General features: G+C 39.9%; 1 protein-coding gene and 1 long non-coding RNA gene across 4 annotated transcripts in view; both read left to right on the top strand.

The window, feature by feature from the left end:
- LOC124048725 (5-hydroxytryptamine receptor 4-like) overlaps window positions 1-19,849 on the top strand; it is a 63,260-nt gene that overhangs the window by 21,396 nt on the left and 22,015 nt on the right. Inside the window, exons 4-7 of one of the 2 annotated variants that reach the window (XM_046369771.1) lie at window positions 162-362; window positions 7,736-7,889; window positions 9,344-9,930; window positions 10,814-11,370. In XM_046369771.1, coding sequence (XP_046225727.1) covers window positions 162-362; window positions 7,736-7,889; window positions 9,344-9,930; window positions 10,814-10,841 — 970 coding nt within the window. In that variant the 3' untranslated portion in view covers window positions 10,842-11,370. Of the gene's footprint in view, window positions 1-161; window positions 363-7,735; window positions 7,890-9,343; window positions 9,931-10,813; window positions 11,371-19,849 lie in introns of those variants that run through there. The other variant, XM_046369770.1, reaches the window with a different exon arrangement.
- LOC124048727 lies at window positions 3,661-6,977 on the top strand. Of its 2 annotated transcripts, XR_006841285.1 has the most exons (3): window positions 3,661-4,250; window positions 5,740-5,976; window positions 6,565-6,977. It is a non-coding gene; the product is annotated as an uncharacterized LOC124048727 (long non-coding RNA). The 2 variants fall into 2 exon arrangements; XR_006841284.1 differs by having other exon boundaries at window positions 3,661-5,976.

Raw genomic sequence — 19,849 nt, forward strand, 5'->3', positions numbered from 1 at the left:
TTTTAAGAGTTATGAGCAAAAAAAGCTTGTTCTGTCTAGTGCAGATAAGTCGATCATTTTAAAAGCTAGATTTTTTTTTAAAAATAGAATTATCTTTGCATTCAACTCATGCGCCTTTCTGGAAATGAACGAAAATGCTTTTGTTCCCCTTCTGCCTCAAGGAAAAAGAAGACCAACTACTTCATAGTGTCGTTGGCGTTTGCAGACCTCCTGGTTGCTGTGGTTGTCATGCCATTTGCAGCCATTGAGCTGACCACAGGTCAGTGGAGGTATGGGGAGATCTTCTGTCTGGTCAGGACCTCGTTGGATGTATTTCTGACCACTGCATCTATCCTACACCTGTGCTGCATAGCACTAGACAGGTGAGCAATGAACATAGTGAAAAACATCCCTTCACTTTGGTAATTATTGCAAAACTATTGCAAACTGTTGCCACGCCCCCCCAGCCCAGTCACCTTGATGCATCCATTCAGCCTAATAGCCATACACCTTTGTTAGCACCCAGCTGTGTGTTAGCATTAGCACATGTCTTGGAGGGCCCTTCTCTAGCACCTCTCTGTCCTTCTCTGTCCTTAAGCATATGGCAGCCTGTCATGGCTGATACATGAGCAGATATCTTGTCCTGTCCTGCACCTGCCCCATACAGTCAAAGGTCACTGGAGTAAGTCACCTGCTAGCTCACCCCTTGCTCCAAACAAATCTAATGTATGCTTCTCTACAGGACCAGGGCCGGATTACCAAACAGGTATGCAGGGCACGGGCCCCGGGCCCCCGACCTCCAGTGGGCCTTCAACAAATTATTATTATTTTTAATTTGGGGGAGTTTGTGGGCCCCCTGTAGGTCAGTGTGACAGGGTCTAGGTCTACTGGTGACTGACCAATAAGAACACGATTGGCACACAATAATATGATTATTGTGACTAGTCAGAATAATATAATAGTTTGATTTAAACGTTTACATGTTATGTGGAAGAAGAACCATTTCCTAATAATCTTGTTTACATGACACATCTGAAGTCAGTCTACCTGATGAAATGTTGATAAATGCACAAGATCGACAATCAAAATAGACGTTTTACCACAGCGACCATGTTATTTTGGGGAAACCTATTTGATTCAGAGTTTGGACACACACTCAGTGTATTAGGTAAACCACCCCGTTCAAAAAATGCTTTGCTCGTGCAGACAGTAAGTCACGTGGCCATGGCTTGTTATATAAAGCAGGCAGACAGGCATTGAAGCAATCCGTTGCTGTTCAATTGAACGTTAGAATGGGCAAAACGAGTGACCTAGGTGACTTTGAGCGTGGCATGATTGTCGGTGCCAGCATCAGTACCTCAGCATCTAGGAACGCAGAACTCGTCAGTCCTTCTCGCGGATGGGCTATTGCAGCAGACAACCACGACCCCAACGGGATCCACGCTTATCAGTTAAAAACCAGAAGAAGCGGCTCCAGCGGGCACGCGATCACTGAATGTACCCCGAAGAATTCAGGCCATAAGACTGCTGAACAAGACTGCTAATTAGCTAGTCAACTGACTAGACACAGTCACACAGACACTTTCACACTCCTGTTGTGAAAGTTTTTTTTAAATCGCCGAGTCACTTTACCCCTACTACTGTACATAGTTACCTTAATTATCTCGTACCCCTGCACATCACCTCGGTACTGGTACTCTTGACATATGATGACCCAGTGAGTGGGTTAATTTCCCCGGCAAATCCAGAAGAATAAACTTATCCGGCAAGCTCGTGAATGAGGACTGTTGCAGCTGTAAGCAAGTCTACCAGTGCAGCCAGGCACTGAGTGGAATTACTTTTTGACGGACCAATGGGCAAGGCGTTGTGGCTGACTGAAAGCTGTGAGTAAAAAGCTAACGTTACTGATCATCCATTCAGGTTACAGTTTTTCTCGATTGCTAAGACACTTTTAATGAAACTGGAGTCCACTTGATCTCCAAGTCATTTCTTACTGCTTTCGCACACAATGCAAATGCTATGCACATTATTGAAAAACAGTAAACACAACTCTCTACAAAAGGTGCACGTTGAGTAAATCGTGAAAAACGAAAAACAAAATGTAACATTTGGTGACAGCTGATACAAATGATTCCCATGAATACGAACCTCTTCTGCACGAGTGCAAAACTTATATGCACAATGTTTCAATCAGCAATCAGTCCTTATGCATAAAAGAGGTCAAATCTGAGTTGCTGTTTGCAAGAATGGACCAAGTAAGAGGCCAAGGAAAAGGACAAAGGAGAGGTACTGTAGAGGGACCCATAGAAGAAGATAGTTCAGCTCTCAGTTAAAATGGAAAAGGGTAAATAAAACCTTTTGTTTCTGGATATTCATGCTCTTGAATTACATTTGAGGAAAAAATAATACAGCCCATGCTGTGATAATATAATTTACTTGCCTTTTATGGTGCATACTATAATTATAGTATCAACAAATGGCACAGCCATATAAAAGACAGTTAACCAGGTTAGGGTATACTTTCGTATTCACACCCCTTGGCTTTTCTCACATTTTGTTGTGTTAAAGCCTGTATTTAAAATGGATCAATACAAAATTCACTGGCCTACATACAATACCCCATAATGTCAAGGTGAAATTATGTTTTTGTTTTATGTAAAACAAATTAAAAGCTGAAATGTCCTGAGTCGATAAGTATTCAACCCCTTTGGCAAGCCTAAATAAGTTCAGGAGTATAATAGAGTTTAACATGATTTTTGAATGACTACCTCATCTCTGTCCCTCAGTCGAGCAGTGAATTTCAAACACAGATTCAACCACAAAGACCAGGGATGTTTTCCAATGCCTCGCAAAGAAGGGCACCTATTAATAGATGGGTAAAAAAAAAGCACACATTGAATATCCCCTTGAGCATGGTGACGTTACATATATTAATTACACTTTGGATGGTGTGTCAATAAAACCCAGTCACTAAAAAGATACAGGCTTCCTTACTAACTCAGGTGCCGGAGAGGAAGGAAACTGACTTTAAAACAGTTACAGAGTTTAATGGCTGTGATAGGAGAACAAAGAGGATGGATCAACAACATTGTAGGTACTCCACAATACTATCCTAATTGACAGAGTTAACATAAGGAAGCCTGAACACAATAAAAATATTCCACAACATGCATCCTGTTTTAAACAAGGCACTAAAGTAATACTACAACAAATATGGCAAAGCAATCCACTTCTTGTCCTGAATGCAAAGTGTTATCTGGGGCAAATCTAATACAACCATTTCTGAGTACCACTCTATATATTTTCAAGAATAGTGGTGGCTGCATCATGTTATGCTTGTAATCATTCAGGACTGTGGAGTTTTTCAGGAAGAAAAAGAAACAGAATGGAGCTAAGCACAGGCAAATCCTAGAGGAAAACCTAGTTCAGTCTGCTTTCCACCAGACACTGAGAGATAAATTTACCTTTCAGCAGGACAATAACCTAAAATACAAGGATAAATCTACACTGGATTTTTTTTTACCAATAAGAAAGTGAATGTTCCTGAGTGGCCTAGTTACCGTTTTCACTTAAATATGCTTGAAAATCTATGGCAAGACCTGAAAATGGTTGTCTAGCAATGATCAACAACCAATTTGACAGAGCTTGAATAATTTTGAAAAGAGTAATGGGCAAATGTTGCACAATCCAGGTGTGGAAAGCTCTTAGAGACTTACCCAGAAAGACTCAAAGCTGTAATCGCTGCCAAAGGTGATTCTAAAGCCCAAATCAAACAAAAAGCATTTAGTTTGTTTACGGCGTAAATGAGCGCGTACACGCTGGAATTAGAATGCACGGTAGTAAATGGGAGAAAACAGACGTGGCGCGAGCTTCAATGCCGTCAACGGTATCATGCGCTTCAAATTAGAAAGCAAGTCAATTTTTCTTAGGTGTACGCGAAGCAATGCTGGTAAAGTGAATTGTTATGTCTGGACTTTTAAAAAGTGTCTATTTTGTGTTTATAAGTTTAGCTGCCAGTGCCAATAATACATATTTAAAAACAATAATGTTTTGCCTACCTTTGTTGATTTTGAGCACAGGCATATGGCCTATGCAGGCCACGGCTGGGAACTCACAGAACTCTGTTCGAGAGAATACTGTTATGTAGAAAGAATGAGACTAGCTAAATGATTTATTAACTGCTAGGGTGTATTAGCTACAACTCTCCTCATGTTTGTGAGCCGACGTAACAGGAGGCAGGTACAGGGCTCCCATAGGACATACAGTATAAGGTGAGTCAAAAGGAACACACAACAATAGTTCACAAAGCGAACATAACATATGACAACAGTTTATTATGGATTCTCATGACCATTAAGTTGGCATACACTAGGCAGTGTAATGTGAATTGACTCTCTCTACTCTCGCACGCAAATTTTGACGCCATTGACGACGTCTGTCTGTGTGGTTTCGGCTTAACATGTTTTCATTCAGGGGGTTGAATACTTATATAATCAAGATATATTAGTGTTTTATTTTTCATGAATTTCAAAAAATGTTTTAGAATATTTCTTTCACTTTTACAGAGTATTGTGTGTAGATCGTTGACAAAAAATGACAATTAAATCCATTTTAATCCCACTTTGTAGCACCACAAAATGTGAAAAAAGTCAAGGGGTGTGAATACCTTCTGAAGGCCCTGTATTTAATGGGCTAATGTGTAACATATTTGTATGTTTTGATAGAAGTAGTTGATTTTGTGTAATGTATTTAATGCTTTGATGGTCTTAATGGAAAATTCCACCCCAAAATTATCTTTTGATATTTGTTTCATTTGTCGATTGTTGACATAGTCCCAAAATGTTTTGCTTGTCAGCACTCAAGTTTTCAAGATATGTAACTTTCAAAATACAGAAATCATCCCCTGTATAATGCCATTTTGCATCATATGATGCAAGCTATTTTCATGTGCTGTGTGTGAAAGCAGAAATGTAAGGTTTTTGTTGAAGATAGCTATATCAGTGCCTGAATAAAACCTTTCTTCTGTAGGCCTACTGTGTGCGGCATTGTTTCCTCTCAGGTATCTAGCTAATTTATCTTAGCTAGCTATCTATCTAGCCAAACGTTAGATTTTACTTAGCTAGGAGTATTCCCTCTCTCTGAGTTAATGTAGCCCTGTCCTGTAGTCAAATTACCAAATCACCCTCTAGTGGCCTCATGGGTGCAATATTATTAATATTTTTCATAATTTCATAATTAATAAACATTGGGTTTTCTTAACTGCCAAAAATCTGGTGTTTCTATGTCAAATGGTTCTGTTAAATTTCAGTCTTATATGATGTAGATCAAGTATAGTATTGGTATGCAAACTTAAAATTAAATACATTTAAATTCTACATCTGACATGTTGCAGGTCTCTTCTTTTTTAAGCCCATACCCATGTGTGTAAGGTGTATACTTTTGTTCAAAGTAGATTTGTACCAAGAATTCTGTGTGTGCCCATTGCAGTAAAATGAACATGGTTGGTAGCTACAGTAGTTGTCAAGCTTATAATTCATGCTTTTATGGTGGTTCAGTTACTGTATGGTTTTTAGCCTAATTATTTCCATGAGTTAGCTAGCTAGCTAGTCTGTCTGGATGCAGGCACAGTTACTTTAACGATAAGTGGATATAGCTAGCTAGCTACATATTGAATTGAAAGTAGTGTCTCAATTGTTCAGCCAAGTTTAAACTATCCAATTAGACTCTCCACTTAAATGTTGTCATGTCTTTGTCCCCCAGATACTAAAGGCGGCATGGCCCTGAGAGTACTTATCCCACCACCAGTGTACAGAGTGCAGGCAGCTACATATGGAAATTAAAGTAGTATCTCACATGTTTATCCACGTTTGTCCATTTTGACTGCCCCCTAAAATCTTGTTACGTCTGTATTCCCCAGATACAGATACTAAAGACGTGTGTGACAAGTTGGAAAGAAGACTACCTGCCCAAGCATTGATGATTCCCGAAAGTCATACTGTAAGTATACATGTGGAATATTGAATAATGTTTAATATGTAACACTGTAACCCATGCACAAAGGAGCTGGACTCAACTCAATGCAGATTAACGTCCTGCACACAGCAATTGTTTTGCACCCCAGTATCTCTACCTGCACATTCATCTTTTGCCGATCTACCATTCCAGTGTTTATTTGCTATTTTGTAATTGCTTCGCCACCCTGGCCTATTTATTTCCTTAACTTACCTCATTTGCACTCACTGTATATAGACTTTTTGTTTTCTTTTGTTCTACTGTATTATTGACTGTATGTTTTGTTTATTCCATGTGTAACTCTGTGTTGTTTTATGTGTCGAATTGCTACGCTTTATCTTGGCCAGGTCGCAGTTGCAAATGAGAACCAATGAGAAATGAGAACTTGTTCTCAACTAGCCTACCTGGTTAAATAAAGGTGAAATAAAAAATAAAATAAAAAAATAATAGACTGTATGGGAGTAGAGCATATTCTTAGAAATAGGAAAGGCCACAATTTGTGTGTGTGTGCACGGGCTTGTGCAAAAGTGTCGTGATCATTTTTCAACATTTACAATATTTTCTAATCCCCAGGTTGTTACAAATATGGCTGAATAACTCTGCCAGGCGACCAAAAGAACAAGAGACCTGAACCCTTCATTGTGACTCTCGGGGACAAATCACCTCTACTCTCTGGCATTCACCATCATGAATGGACAGGCTCTGGAGCAGAAGACATTATGTTTCCTTGTTGTTGTTGTTGTTTGACATAAAATCATGTTGAAAATGTATACCTGGTAGGAGCTGTGGGGTGGTGACTTTTCTTCAGCCCCATTCCTCAACTTTAATTGGTAGGGCTGCTGAGATATTCAAATGATGGATTGTGCTTCTAAAATGTTGGTTGATTTGTGTGTTCCTTATTTGTTTTTTTTAAATATTTTGCCTGACTTCATTTTGTAGTTGAAATTAAGAGCTGAAAAATAAACATTTGTGTGGTAACGTTGTAACTTTGATTGTTAACAGTATTTGTACTTTAAGAAAATGAGCAGATTCTTTAATAGAGAGAAGGTAGAAAAAGAGAACCCAGCAAGAAACGAAGAAATGAACACTGCTGGGTAAATAAACATACAAATAATGATAACCCAGCCATAAAGTAATAAATAACCCTCGGCTAGGTTAAAAATACATGAATAACAATAACCCAGCAAGAGTAAAAACCAACCTACTGCTGGGTCAAAATAACCCAGTGCCAGGAATCCATCAATCAAATGTATTTATAAAGCCCTTTTTACATCAGCAGATGTCACAGTGCTGTACAGAAACCCAGCCTAAAACCCCAAACCGCAAGCAATGTAGATGTAGGAGCACGGTAGGTACTATATTGACCCAGTGCAGGGTTACAGAAATGACCCACATTGTTTTTGTGTAAAATTTTATTATAAAACTGCAATCGATCATTAGAAGGATATTTCTTTTTTTAAAGTAGTCTTTGAAGTGATGAGTCACTGCTTGTCTTTCTTATCCACCTATATAGGACTAAAGCATTTAATAGAGGGTGTCCGTTTAGTTTATTATTTGGTATTGCAAGTAATGAGATTATCTTAATAAGGAATGAGTCATCATTGGCAATATTTTGGTGTGTATATAGCAGGTAGATATTTGTGGCCTGTAGATATAAATGTTATTCAGAAAACCACTATCAATAGATTACAGGTTTTGTCCTCTGTTGAATCTATGATGTTGATATATAATTTTGATACTGTAGGTACTATGCGATCTGCTGCCAGCCGCTGGTCTACAGGACTAAGATGACTCCCGTCAGAGTGGCCCTAATGCTGGGGGGATGCTGGGTCATCGCCTCCTTCATCTCCTTCCTTCCCATCATGCAAAGCTGGCATGCCATCGGCATAGAGGACATTGTAAGTCTGTAAGCAGCTTGTGGCCTGCCTGTCTATCCGATGGTTCTACTACAGACAGAGTCTTGCTCTGTCGTCTAAATCGTTTGATCCAAATCAATTTACATGCTAGATGTTTTGAGCTACCATGAATTGCTTTGTTGATCCTTGAAAATGTGGACAGATATTGTTAAGTGAAGGACACATGGTTAAAACATCAAGAATTACATGTTTTTATTTGAATAACATTTCAATCTCGTAGAATGGTGTTGTAGTAGTCATAAAACAATTGCACTACTATTCACAGCCCTTTTCAGCAAAAAGCACAACAGATCAAACTGGAGACCTACAGTATGTTTGAATAGTTAAAAAAAATGTTTTGACATAGTGCCGATTTTGAGCTGCTGAGATCATGAACTGTTCATGCATCAAGCTCTTTGGGGAGAGCAAACACACAAGCCCTCTTTTAGTTCTAAAAATAGTACAATGACTCATTGTTTCACCTTTGACATCTGAAAGATACGTATCTCTGTCAAATGATGACACTGATTATTGTTTACAAAATTCAAATTGTCCATATACACTGACTGTACAAAACATTACTTCCTAATATTGAGTTGCACACCATTGTCCCCTCAAAACAGCCTCAATTTGTCGGGGCATGGACTATAAGGTGTCAAAAGTGAAGTCTCACAGTGAAGCTGGCCCATGTTGACGCCAATTCTTCACACAGTTATGTCAAGTTGTCTGGATGTCCTTTGGGTTGTGAACCATTCTTGATACACACGGAAACTGTTGAGTGTGAAAATACCCAGCATTGTTGCAGTTCTTGTCACTCAAACCGGTGTGCCTGGCACCTACTACCATACCCTGTTCAAATGCACTTAAATATTTTGTCTTGCCCATTCACCCTCTGAATGGCACTCATAAACAATTCATGTCTCAGTTGTCGCAAGGTTTAAACACCCTTCTTCAACCCGTCTCCTCCCCTTCATCTACACTGATTGAAGTGGATTTAACAGGTGACATCAATAAGGGATCATAGCTTTCACTTGGATTCACCTGGTCAGTCTATGTCATGGAAAGAGCAGGTATTCCTAATGTTTTGTTCTCTCAGTGTAAGTGCTGTCCAAGTGCACTCAACCATCCTAGGCTAAAGCTACCACTACCATTTACATAGACATAAACACCCAAGAAAATTCCAAGCGCACTGAGATCTAAACACTGGAGTCAGTGCTGAGCACAATTCACAGCTACCAGTTTGTGAACACAAATAATACTATATGTCAACGTCTACCCGTTCATAGTTTAAGAGAGTCAGTAAATGGACATTAGGCAATCGTTACACTCTCGGGTTGAAGGGGATACAAGCGTGTCACTATTCCATATGTGGATACAACAGAACGCACATGCCTCTTCCTGTATGTGGATATGCTTGTTCATTGCTTGTTCTCTCTCTGCATGCTGTCTGTCTCCAGATTGAGGAGAGGAAGTTCAGCAGCAGCAGCAGCAACAGCAACAAGACCAACTGTGTATTCGTGGTGAACCGTCCGCATGCTCTCATCTGCTCCGCCGTGGCCTTCTACGTTCCCCTGGGCCTTATGGTGCTGGCCTACCAGCGCATCTACATCACCGCCATGGGCCACGCGCGGCAGATCGGCACGCTGCAGAGGGCAGGCTCCGCCCACTACTCGGCGCCCCCCCATCACTACCTCAGCTCCGAGCAGCAGGGCTCCAGTCGCATGCGCATAGAGACCAAAGCTGCCAAGACCCTGGCTGTCATCATGGGCTGCTTCTGTCTCTGCTGGGCCCCATTCTTCATCACCAACGTGGTGGACCCCTTCATCCACTACAGTGTGCCCTGGCAGATGTGGACCGCCTGGCTGTGGCTTGGCTATATTAACTCTGGCCTTAACCCCTTTCTCTACGCCTTCCTGAACAGGGCCTTCAGACGGGCCTTCCTCATGGTACTGTGTTGTGGTGGTGAGAGATACGTACGCCAGGGGAGCTACGGCCCCACCAGACGCTACTCTGGATCTGTCAATGGGACCTCCGTTGCACTCAGGTAAGGAACTGATACTGGACCACCCACACGTGTCCTACCTTTTATCATTTAGCCTTGAATTAAGATCATTCTCTCTCAGGTACAGACACATAATGTTCTCTCAGGTAGGTGGGTTAAGCTGAGTCTCTGGTGCCCTATCTTACTTCTAATACTTTTTGATTCATCTGAGATGAGATATTGCCCAAGACGTTTGTGTCACATCCTGATCTGTTTCACCTATCTTTGTGCTTGTCCCGTCGAGTCCTACCAGCGTTTTCCTGTGTTTCCTGTGCTCTCGTTTTTGTTACTGCAATGCCTTATGAAGGCAGGCAAAAGAAGTCAAGGCAGGCAAAGGGTCGTAATCCAAATCAGAGTCATGCAGGTACAGCACGACAGGCAGAATAAGGGTCAGGACGGGCAGAGGTCAGAACTGGGAAGACTAAGAAAAACAAAAACTATAGCACAGGAAACACGGAAAACAGGTAGGATTTGACATCTAAGGCACTGCATCTTAGTGCTAGAGGCGTCACTACAGACCCTGGTTCGATTCCAGGCTGTATCACAATCGGTCGTGATTGGGATTCCCATAGGGCGGCGTACAATTGGCCCACCGTCTTCCGGTTAGGGTTTGGCCGGGGTAGGCCGTAAATAGGGATGTGTTCTTAACTGACTTGCCTAGTTAAATAAATGTTAAATAAAAACATAAAAAAATTAATGGGACAAACACAAAGACAGGTGAAACAGATCAGGGTGTGACATTTTGAGGTCTGAAGAGAAAACCAGGTTATTCTCCAATCAGGGTCATCAAAGAATTCATATTTAAATTGTTGAACAACATAGTGAGAGTTTAACTCAAACTCAGAAGCTTGAGTTTGTTTAACTGTTAACCTATTCTGGCTTCCAGACATTCATCGTCAAGTGAAGACAAGTAAAGGATGGGGCATCATTAGGGAGATTTAGATTTGCTCTTATACCCCGTTTTTTTCCATACCCAATTTGGTTGGGCACGTTGAGCAGTGCTGTACTCTTCTACCAGACTCAGAGGCACATGTGTGAGGAAGGCACTTAGGCCACTCAGCCCGCGCCTATATGACCTCATCAACACTACTGGATACACAGAGGGGGGAAAACAAAATGCATGTGACTACATCCTGGATTGTCAATTGGCCCAGAAGTAGTATGTATGTGCTTTTTGAACCACATTGACATTTTGAAATGGGATAGTGTTTGTTTATTCATGTTTTTATGATTATGTTTTCCTTTTGAAATCGGATAAGGTGACGGATGTTGTGATCTTTTTGTATCATCATTTATCTTTCTCAAAGGCTGTTTAGAGAAAGAGAGAGAGAGAGAAGTAGCTGTTTTACATACTTCTCTCCAGGGTGACTTAGCCTTTTTTTATTGTTCAGTGTTTTGTTTGTGAGTTTTTCACATAATGATTGACTTTGTTTCCATACAAAATGTTACAAGTCTACCGTCCATGTGTTTCTATTTTATTACGTTTTGGAAAATAACATTTCATTCTTAACTGGTAACTCTGCGGCCATATTCACAGTTGTAGTGGTTACTCCTTGGATTCATTTTTGTGTAATATAGTAGGCAGAAAAACAAACGGTATTAGAGACACCCTAATGTCTCTCTATTAAAAAATGTCTGAGACACAAAGCAGATGTCTCTTTTTTCCGCTCAGAATCAAATTACTGCAACTAGAATAGAAGCTGTTGGAAAATCATTACGGATTTTGCGTAAGATACTTTTTCTTCTAGCATTAAAGTGGTCAGGAGTCAGTCACATAGTGAAAATGTCAACCAATTGATTGGTCGAAAAAACAGACTATTTTCAGTCTACCAAGATTTTATTTAGTTGGGGACAGCCTTACTTCCCCTAACCTTTTAACCTAACTCCTAAACCCTAACCCTAATCCCTAGCCTAGGCAACGCTAGCCACCTAGCTAGAATTCGTAACTTATCATACGTTTTGCAAATTTGTAACATATTGTATGTTTTGCAAATTCATAACATATTGTAAGTTTAGCAAATTTGTAACATATAACATGAATTGTAATTCGTAACATATCATACGAAATGGGTGATGTACATCCACAAATGAATACATACCATACAAAACATAACATATGGGAAGCAAATGCTGTCATTATTACACATGCAATATGGTAGTTATTTTAACGTTACTATTTTTTACAAACAAAAAAATATTTGATTCATAAAATATTTAAGCAGTCATCTTCCTCAAATGAAGGGGATGATGACAGAATATTTGCGAGAGGTAGGATTTTTTTGGAGATTTTTATAAGGATTCCAAAAAACAGAGGCAGTTGGAGAACTTATTCACAGAACTTACATGTATATATTATTATTAGCTAGCATACAGGTAGACCACTGTATGTGATGAGATGCTAGCTAGCTAACTTTACTGTATAGCTAAGTAAATCAAATATCATCAGCTAGCTAACATCTTATTAGCTATCTATCTTGATGTTTATCATTGCGAATTAAAACACAAGCTCCAAATGCATTTGTAGATAACAGTCATGGAAGAGGGTGAAAGGACTTTTGCTCCAGCTGTCAGAAAATGGTGGACGTAGACTGGATAGGGCAGGTCATTTTTTGGGAGGACATTATGAAAAGATTCTCTCGTTCTAGTTCCTAGTAAGGAAAAATGTTAGGACAGAGAGATTTTAGCAACATGCTAAAACATGAGGTGGGTAAATGGCACGACAATGGGCCTCAGGATCTCGCCACGGCATCTCTGTGCATTCAAATTGCCGTCTATCGTCACGCCCTGATCTGTTTCACCTGTCCTTGTGCTTGTCTCCACCCCCCTCCAGGTGTCACCCATCTTCCCCATTATCCCCTGCGTATATATACCTGTGTTTTCTGTCTGTTGCCAGTTCGTCTTGTTTGTTCAAGCCTACCAGCGTTTTGTTTCAGCTCCTGTTTTTCCCTAGTCTCTTTTTCTCGTCCTTCTGGTTTTTCACCTTTGCCTGTCCTGACCCTGTCCCCACCTGCCTGACCAATGCCTTTCTCTGACCCTGACCCTGAGCCTGCCTGCCTGCCGTCCTATACCTTTGCTCCACCTCTGGATTACCGACCTCTGCCTGACCTGAGCCTGCCTGACATCTTGTACCTTGGCCTCGTTTGCCTGCCCATGTGGTTCAAATAAATATTGTTATTTCACATAGTCTGCACTTGGGCCTTACCTTGATTCCTGATATCGTAAAAATGCTATTTTTTTCGTTGTCCGTAGCTTATGCCTGCCCATACCATTACCCCACCACCACCATGTGGCACTCTGTTCACAATGTTGACATTAGCAAACCGCTCACCCACACGGCGTCATGCACGTGAGTCCGGTTGGACGTACTGACAAATTCTCTAAAACAACGCTGGAGGCAGCTTATGCTAGAGAAATTAACATTAAATTATCTGGCAACAGCTCTGGTGGACACTCTGTAGTCAGCATGCCAATATCACATGACCTCAAAACTAGAGACACCTATGGCATTGTGCTGTGTGACAAAAACAGTGACCTTTTATTGTCCCCAGCACAAGGTGCACCTGTGCAATGATACGGCTGTTTAATCAGCTTCTTGAATTTCCACACCTGTCAGGTGGATGGATTATCTTGACAAAGGAGAAATTCTAACTAACAGGGATGTTAACAAATTTCTGCAAAAAAAATGAGAGAAATAAGCTTTTTGTGCATATGGAAAATTTCAGGGATCTTTTATTTCAGCTTATGAAACATGGGACCAACACTTTACATGTTGTGTTTATATTTTGTTCAGTGATTGCCTAGTTACTTTTACCCATATAATCACATGTGTAACGGATGTGAAACGGCTAGCTTAGTTAGTGGTGCGCGCTAAATAGCGTTTCAATTGGTTACGTCACTTGCTCTGAGACCTTGAAGTAGTAGTTCCCCTTGCTCTGCAAGAGCCGCGGCTTTTGTGGAGCGATGGGTAACGATGCTTTGAGGGTGACTGTTGTCAATGTGTGCAGAGGGTCCCTGGTTCGCGCCCGGGTATGGGCGAGGGGACGGACGTAAAGTTATACTGTTACATTGATGCTGTTGGTCGTCTTTCCATGAGGTTTCAGGATGTTGAATAACACATTATTAGTTATGTTATAATGCCTACATAGGATGGTCAAAATCCATTCTGTGTTGAATTGTGCATCCATTGTTTTCAGTATTTGTTATGGATTTCCTTTTGCTTAGTAGCTTTAGCTGCTCTAGTTTGTATTTGTTTATTCTGAAGCTGCTTTCAGCAGCAGAACAAAGTGTCGATAGAGAGTGTGTGTTTAGTCATCTGCAGGAAAAAGGCATAAGGACATTACACGTCAAAAACCAAGCCTTGTGTAGCAAGGTCATAATATACACAGAGAATTAAGTTCTTGTGGCTGAAAAGCAGGTTTAGCCTTGGTTCACACACAGACTACAATCCACTTTGATGCACTTCGCTGAGCACTCTGGTTTTATTCACATAGCAAATAAGGAAGGATTCAAAATGAATATATAGTGGAAACACTGTTAAAACTTTCACTATGTTGTTCAACAATTGACAAGCCCTATACTGTAGCTACCTGGGCTTTTACAACCTGAAATAACTACACTTCACATCATCGCATAATAAAGCAGTATCACCATCTTCAAGTCTGCCTCTAGCTAACCGCTAACACAATGTTCTAGCATCTTGAAAGCATTCCACCATCTTGCCAGAAGTAGCATTCTCTTGTCATCACTGTTGCATCCAAGATGCGGCAGGGTAGCCTAGTGGTTAGAGTGTTGAGGTTGCAAGTTCATATCCCCGAGCTGACAAGGTACATATCTGTCGTTCTGTCCCTGAACAAGGCAGTTTACCCACTAGGGTTCCTAGGCCGTCATTGAAAATAAGAATTTGTTCTTAACTGACTTGCCTACTTAAATAAATAAAAGTTAATAAAAAGATAAAAGCATGGATGGATTATGTTTTATCTAAAATGTCTATATCTAAGTGATGTAGCTACAGTATCCATTTTGCACCAGAACATATGCTTTCCTGTGTATAAGCTCTCTTAGTGGCAAGGTGACGAGTCAATACAACCAAATGGAACCTAGCTTGACTGGGAATTCCACAAGGTTAGGATAAAAATGTGTACTTTATAGGTGTCATTGAATCTGTATTGCCCACAAGGGTTGAGAGCAGTGGAGGCTGCTGAGGGGAGGATGGCTCATAATAATGGTGAGAACAAAGCGAATGGAATGGCACCAAACCATGTGTTTGATGTATTTGATACCGTTCCACCGATTCCACTCCAGCCATTACCACGAGCCCGTCCTCCCCAATTAAGATGCAACCAACCTCCTGTGGTATGAGAGAAATACATTTGTAAATTAATCAAAGGGGCTTACAAGAAAATGACTAATTCAGGCAGAAAGGAGTTTCAGCACTTTAGTCCATTGTTCAGAATGAGTAAATCACCTGTACTTACCCTGAACAATGGATTAAAGTGAGCAAATAAAAAATTGATCTCTGCCTTTTTGTTGAGTGCTCCCTTCTGCCTGCAATTAGTCCTTTTGGAAATGTTTCTTGGTAAGCCCCTTTGATGGATTTTTGTCATTGTTGTCAAGCACCCCTACTTTCTTTGTTTGCTGTTGCTCATTTGTAAAGTAAATACATTCACTCTCAGTGTGTTGGTTCACCACAGAGACATAAGTGCCTCCTACCCCAGCTAGCATTAAACTGTTCTGAGAACCATATGTTTCTTAGAGCTTCGTGAGAGTATGGTTGTCCTATGGTTACGTTGCCTGCAACCTTCCCAAAATGTTATTGGAATGGTGTAGGATAGTTGCTTGGCTTTGGAACATCCTCAATACATTTAAGGAACATGACAAAACAACGTTATTACTTTAACGGAATGTTCCTAAAAGTTCCAACATGGTTACATTTAATTACATTTTTTGGTATTGTTCTAGGAATGTTCTCCAACTGGTTTGGCATTGGGAATGTTCTCAAAGTTCAACGAACGTTAAGAAACAACGTTCTTCTGTGGGAATATTAGTACTTCAGCATAACGTTTCCTACAGGTTTCCTTATGGTTCTATTTTAAATGATGTTCTCAGAACGTTCAGAGAATGTTAAAGTGGAACTGACAGCATTAACTACTTTGCAGATATGAAACAAACAGACAATCATAATATCAGTGAAAGATATCAAATTCCTACTTTATGCTAAAAAACCAACTTCATAAGAGGTTTGAAATAGGTTCTACTTTACTAAAAAATCCAGTAAGGCATTATTGGCAGAATAGATGGATGCATTTCAATACATGATTAATATAATTCACCAATACATTGAATCACTTTTTTCCCAAAAATGTATAGCTGTAAATCACAGCTGGCGCCCCCGTACATTGTTTGCTGCCTCCACCCATTCGGGCGGGATGCACTGTTTCAGGGCAATGATCACAAGTCGGTCATAACGTAGTCATAGCGTGGCTAATAGGCTAGCGTACATGCTAAACATAAGGCCCGTGGGCCGAACAGGACACATAAGCGAGTCAACAATTCGGGATTCGAACTCGGGACCTCTGCCTTAAAAACACACGTGACCGCCCTCCTCAAGGGTAGCCGATCGCACCACCTCAAAAGCTAGCTAATGAGGCAAAGCAAGTGGGATACTTAAGGCTGAGGAGCAAGTTTCACACATCCCTATGTGCTACACTAGATTCTCAGAAACATATATCTTCGTTCCCAGAACCAATGGGAAACCAAAAATGTATGCTACCATTACTTCCAAGAAACCAAATGTGCTAGCTGGGACTGCTCTCAATATGGCCCCCAACACTACTTCCTGTAGCAACTCTACATCCCTGTCAACAGCTCTGCACCATTGGGACATGTTTCTGCATTTGACATTCCTGGATTACAATTTTAGGGTGTAGTTGAAAGTTACTGCAGATGCAGTATCTGTTAATCTAATGAACACTAAGTTATTCTACCTCAGAGCTTGAGCAAAAACTGTGGACAGTCTCCGCCGCCATGGCAATAAATATACAGTGCCTTCAGAAAGTATTCATACCCCTTGACTTATTCCACAGCCTAAATTCAAAATTGATTACATATATTTTGTCTCACCCATCTACACACAATAACTCCTGATGACAAAGTGAATATGTTGTTTTAGAAATGTTTTAAAATGTATTGAAAATGAAATACAGAAATATTTAAATTACATAAGTATTCACACCCCTGAGTCAATACATGTTAGAATCCCCTTTGGCAGTGATAACAGCTGTACGTTTTTCAGCGGTGAGTCTCTAAGCGCTTTTCACACCTGGATTGTACAATATTTGCTATATTTTTCTTTAAAAAATTATTAAAAATTTGTCAAGTTGGTTGTTGATCATTGCTAGACAGCCATTTTCAAGTCTTGCCATAGAATTTCAAACCAATTTAATTCAAAACTGTAACTAGGCCACTCAGGAACATTCAACGTCACCTTGGTAAGCAACTCTAAAGTATATTTGGCCTTGTGTTTTAGGTTATTGTCCTGCTCAAAGGTGAATTTGTCTCCCAATATCTGTTGGAAAGCAGACTGAGCCAGGTTTTCTTCTAGGATTTTGCCTGTGCTTAGCTCTATTCCATTTACTTATATCCAAAACAATTCCCTAGTCCTTGCCAATGACAAGTATAACCATAGCATGATACAGCCACCACCATGCTTGAAAATATGAAGAGTGGTACTCAGTGTTGTGTTGGATTTGCCCCAAACAAAACACTTTGTATTCAGGACAAAAAGTTATATTTCTTTTTTTCTTTTTTTTTTGCAGTTTTACTTTAGTGCCTTATTGAAAACAGGATGCATGTTTTGGAATATTTGTATTCTGCACAGGCTTCCTTCTTTTAACTCTGTAATTTAGGTTAGTATTGTGGAGTAACTACAATGTTGTTGATCCATCCTCAGTTTTCTCCTATCACAGCCAAACTGTAACTGCTTTATACTCACCATTGGCTTAATGGTGAAATCCCTGACAGGTTTCCTTCTTCTCTGGCAATTTAGGAAGGATGCCTGTATCTTTGTAGTGACTGGGTGTATTGATACACCATCCAAAGTGTAATTAATAACTTCACCATGGTCAAAGGGATATTCAATGTCTGCTTTGTTTAAAAACAAAAAACGTCTACAAATATGTGCCCTTCTTTGCGAGGCATTGGAAAACCTCCCTGGTCTTTGTGGTTGAATCTGTGTTTGAAATTCACTGCTCGACTGAGGGACCTAAAAAGATAAATGTATGTGTGGGCTACAGATAGTACATAGGTAAGCATTCAAAAATCATGTTAAACAATATTATTTCACACAGAGTGAGTCCATGTAACTTATTATGTGATTTGTTTAGCACATTTTTACTCCTGAACTTATTTAGGCTTGTCATAAACAAAGGGTTAAATACTCATTGACTCAGGACATTTCAGCTTTTCATTTTTAATTCACTTGTAAAAATTTAGAAATTCTTCATTCCACTTTGAAATTATGGGGCTTTGCGTGTAGGCCTGTGACCAAAATCTAATTGTAATCCATTTTAAATTCAGGCTGTAACAACAACAAAATGTGGACAAAGTTGTGGTGTGAATACTATTTGAAGGCACTGTAAATGCAGGGATGGGTAAGTTACTTTCTAAATGTAATCCGGTACCGTTACTAGTCCAAATTTGTAATCGGTAACTTTTGGATTACCCAAACTCAGTAACGTAATCTAATTACATTCAGTTACTTTTAGATTACGTTCCCCTTAATAGACAATAGAAGAAGACAAAAATGTATGTTACCAATTGAACTTTGTTAAAATGTACATACAGTTGCTGGCCATATATATATATATGACGGAGAGGAAGGAAACCAGTTATATAAATATAATCTATAAATCCAAAAATATATATAACGACAGATTGCCCCTTAAAGTCTATCAAAAATGTGCGAGTTTGAGGAGGTGTCCATTTTTTTTTATCAGCACTGCCCTGTACTGCATTATCACCACCGCATCTCAATGTTAGAGCCGACACCCTGGTTCGATTCCAGGCTGTATCACAACCGGCCGTGATTGAGAGTCCCATAGGGCTGAGCTTAATTGGGTTTTGCTGGTGTAGGCCGTCATTGTGAATAAGAATTTGTTCTTAACTGACTTGCCTAGTTAACATTTACATTACATTTAAGTCATTTAGCAGACAAGTTAAATAAAGGTTACATTTAAAAAATAAAATAAATGAATTAGACTGAGCAATAAAATCCCCACTTTTATTACATAGGCTGGGATCTGAACTATGCAGCTGTTACAAGAGCACATTTGTCACTTGCTGCCCACTGGTATCAAAAACAATGATTGATAGGCAGCTTAAACTTCTTGAATTCAACCATTATTGGGTTCAAATACACATTTAGATTTGTGAACAGCCATCAACAACAACCACAATCCGTAAGACACAAATAGCTAAATGAGAGAACAGCAGTGTGATTCACATCAATGCGCTATGTAGATATCAATAATAAGTGATATCCGTATCGCTGTACACTACACCACTGCTGTTATCCTGACCTCCTTTATTTCAGTTGGATAATCTTTGGATGCTGACAGCAGTTGCACCATTGGAAGAGATAGCTTGGACTGTAGCCTACAAAAAGCCCATTCCTGCTCTTTTCCCGCAATCCACCAAATACATTTTAAATATAGTGTGTCATCATAGTGGTCTCTGACTTGTGGTCAGATTCGCTCAGGTGGAATAAACTTAAACTTGCGCCTTTTTTCAATGCTGATGTGAATGTCAATGAGAAAACAGAGAAGTGTCAATTATTTTTTTCCCCGCACATCCTTTCTGAATTTAAATTGAATCCTCGAAGTAATCATCTAGTTTTTTGAAAGTATCTATAATCTGATTACAATAT

The sequence above is a fragment of the Oncorhynchus gorbuscha genome, linkage group LG11 (genome assembly GCF_021184085.1).
Source record: "Oncorhynchus gorbuscha isolate QuinsamMale2020 ecotype Even-year linkage group LG11, OgorEven_v1.0, whole genome shotgun sequence".
Classification (NCBI taxonomy): Eukaryota; Metazoa; Chordata; class Actinopteri; order Salmoniformes; family Salmonidae; genus Oncorhynchus; species Oncorhynchus gorbuscha.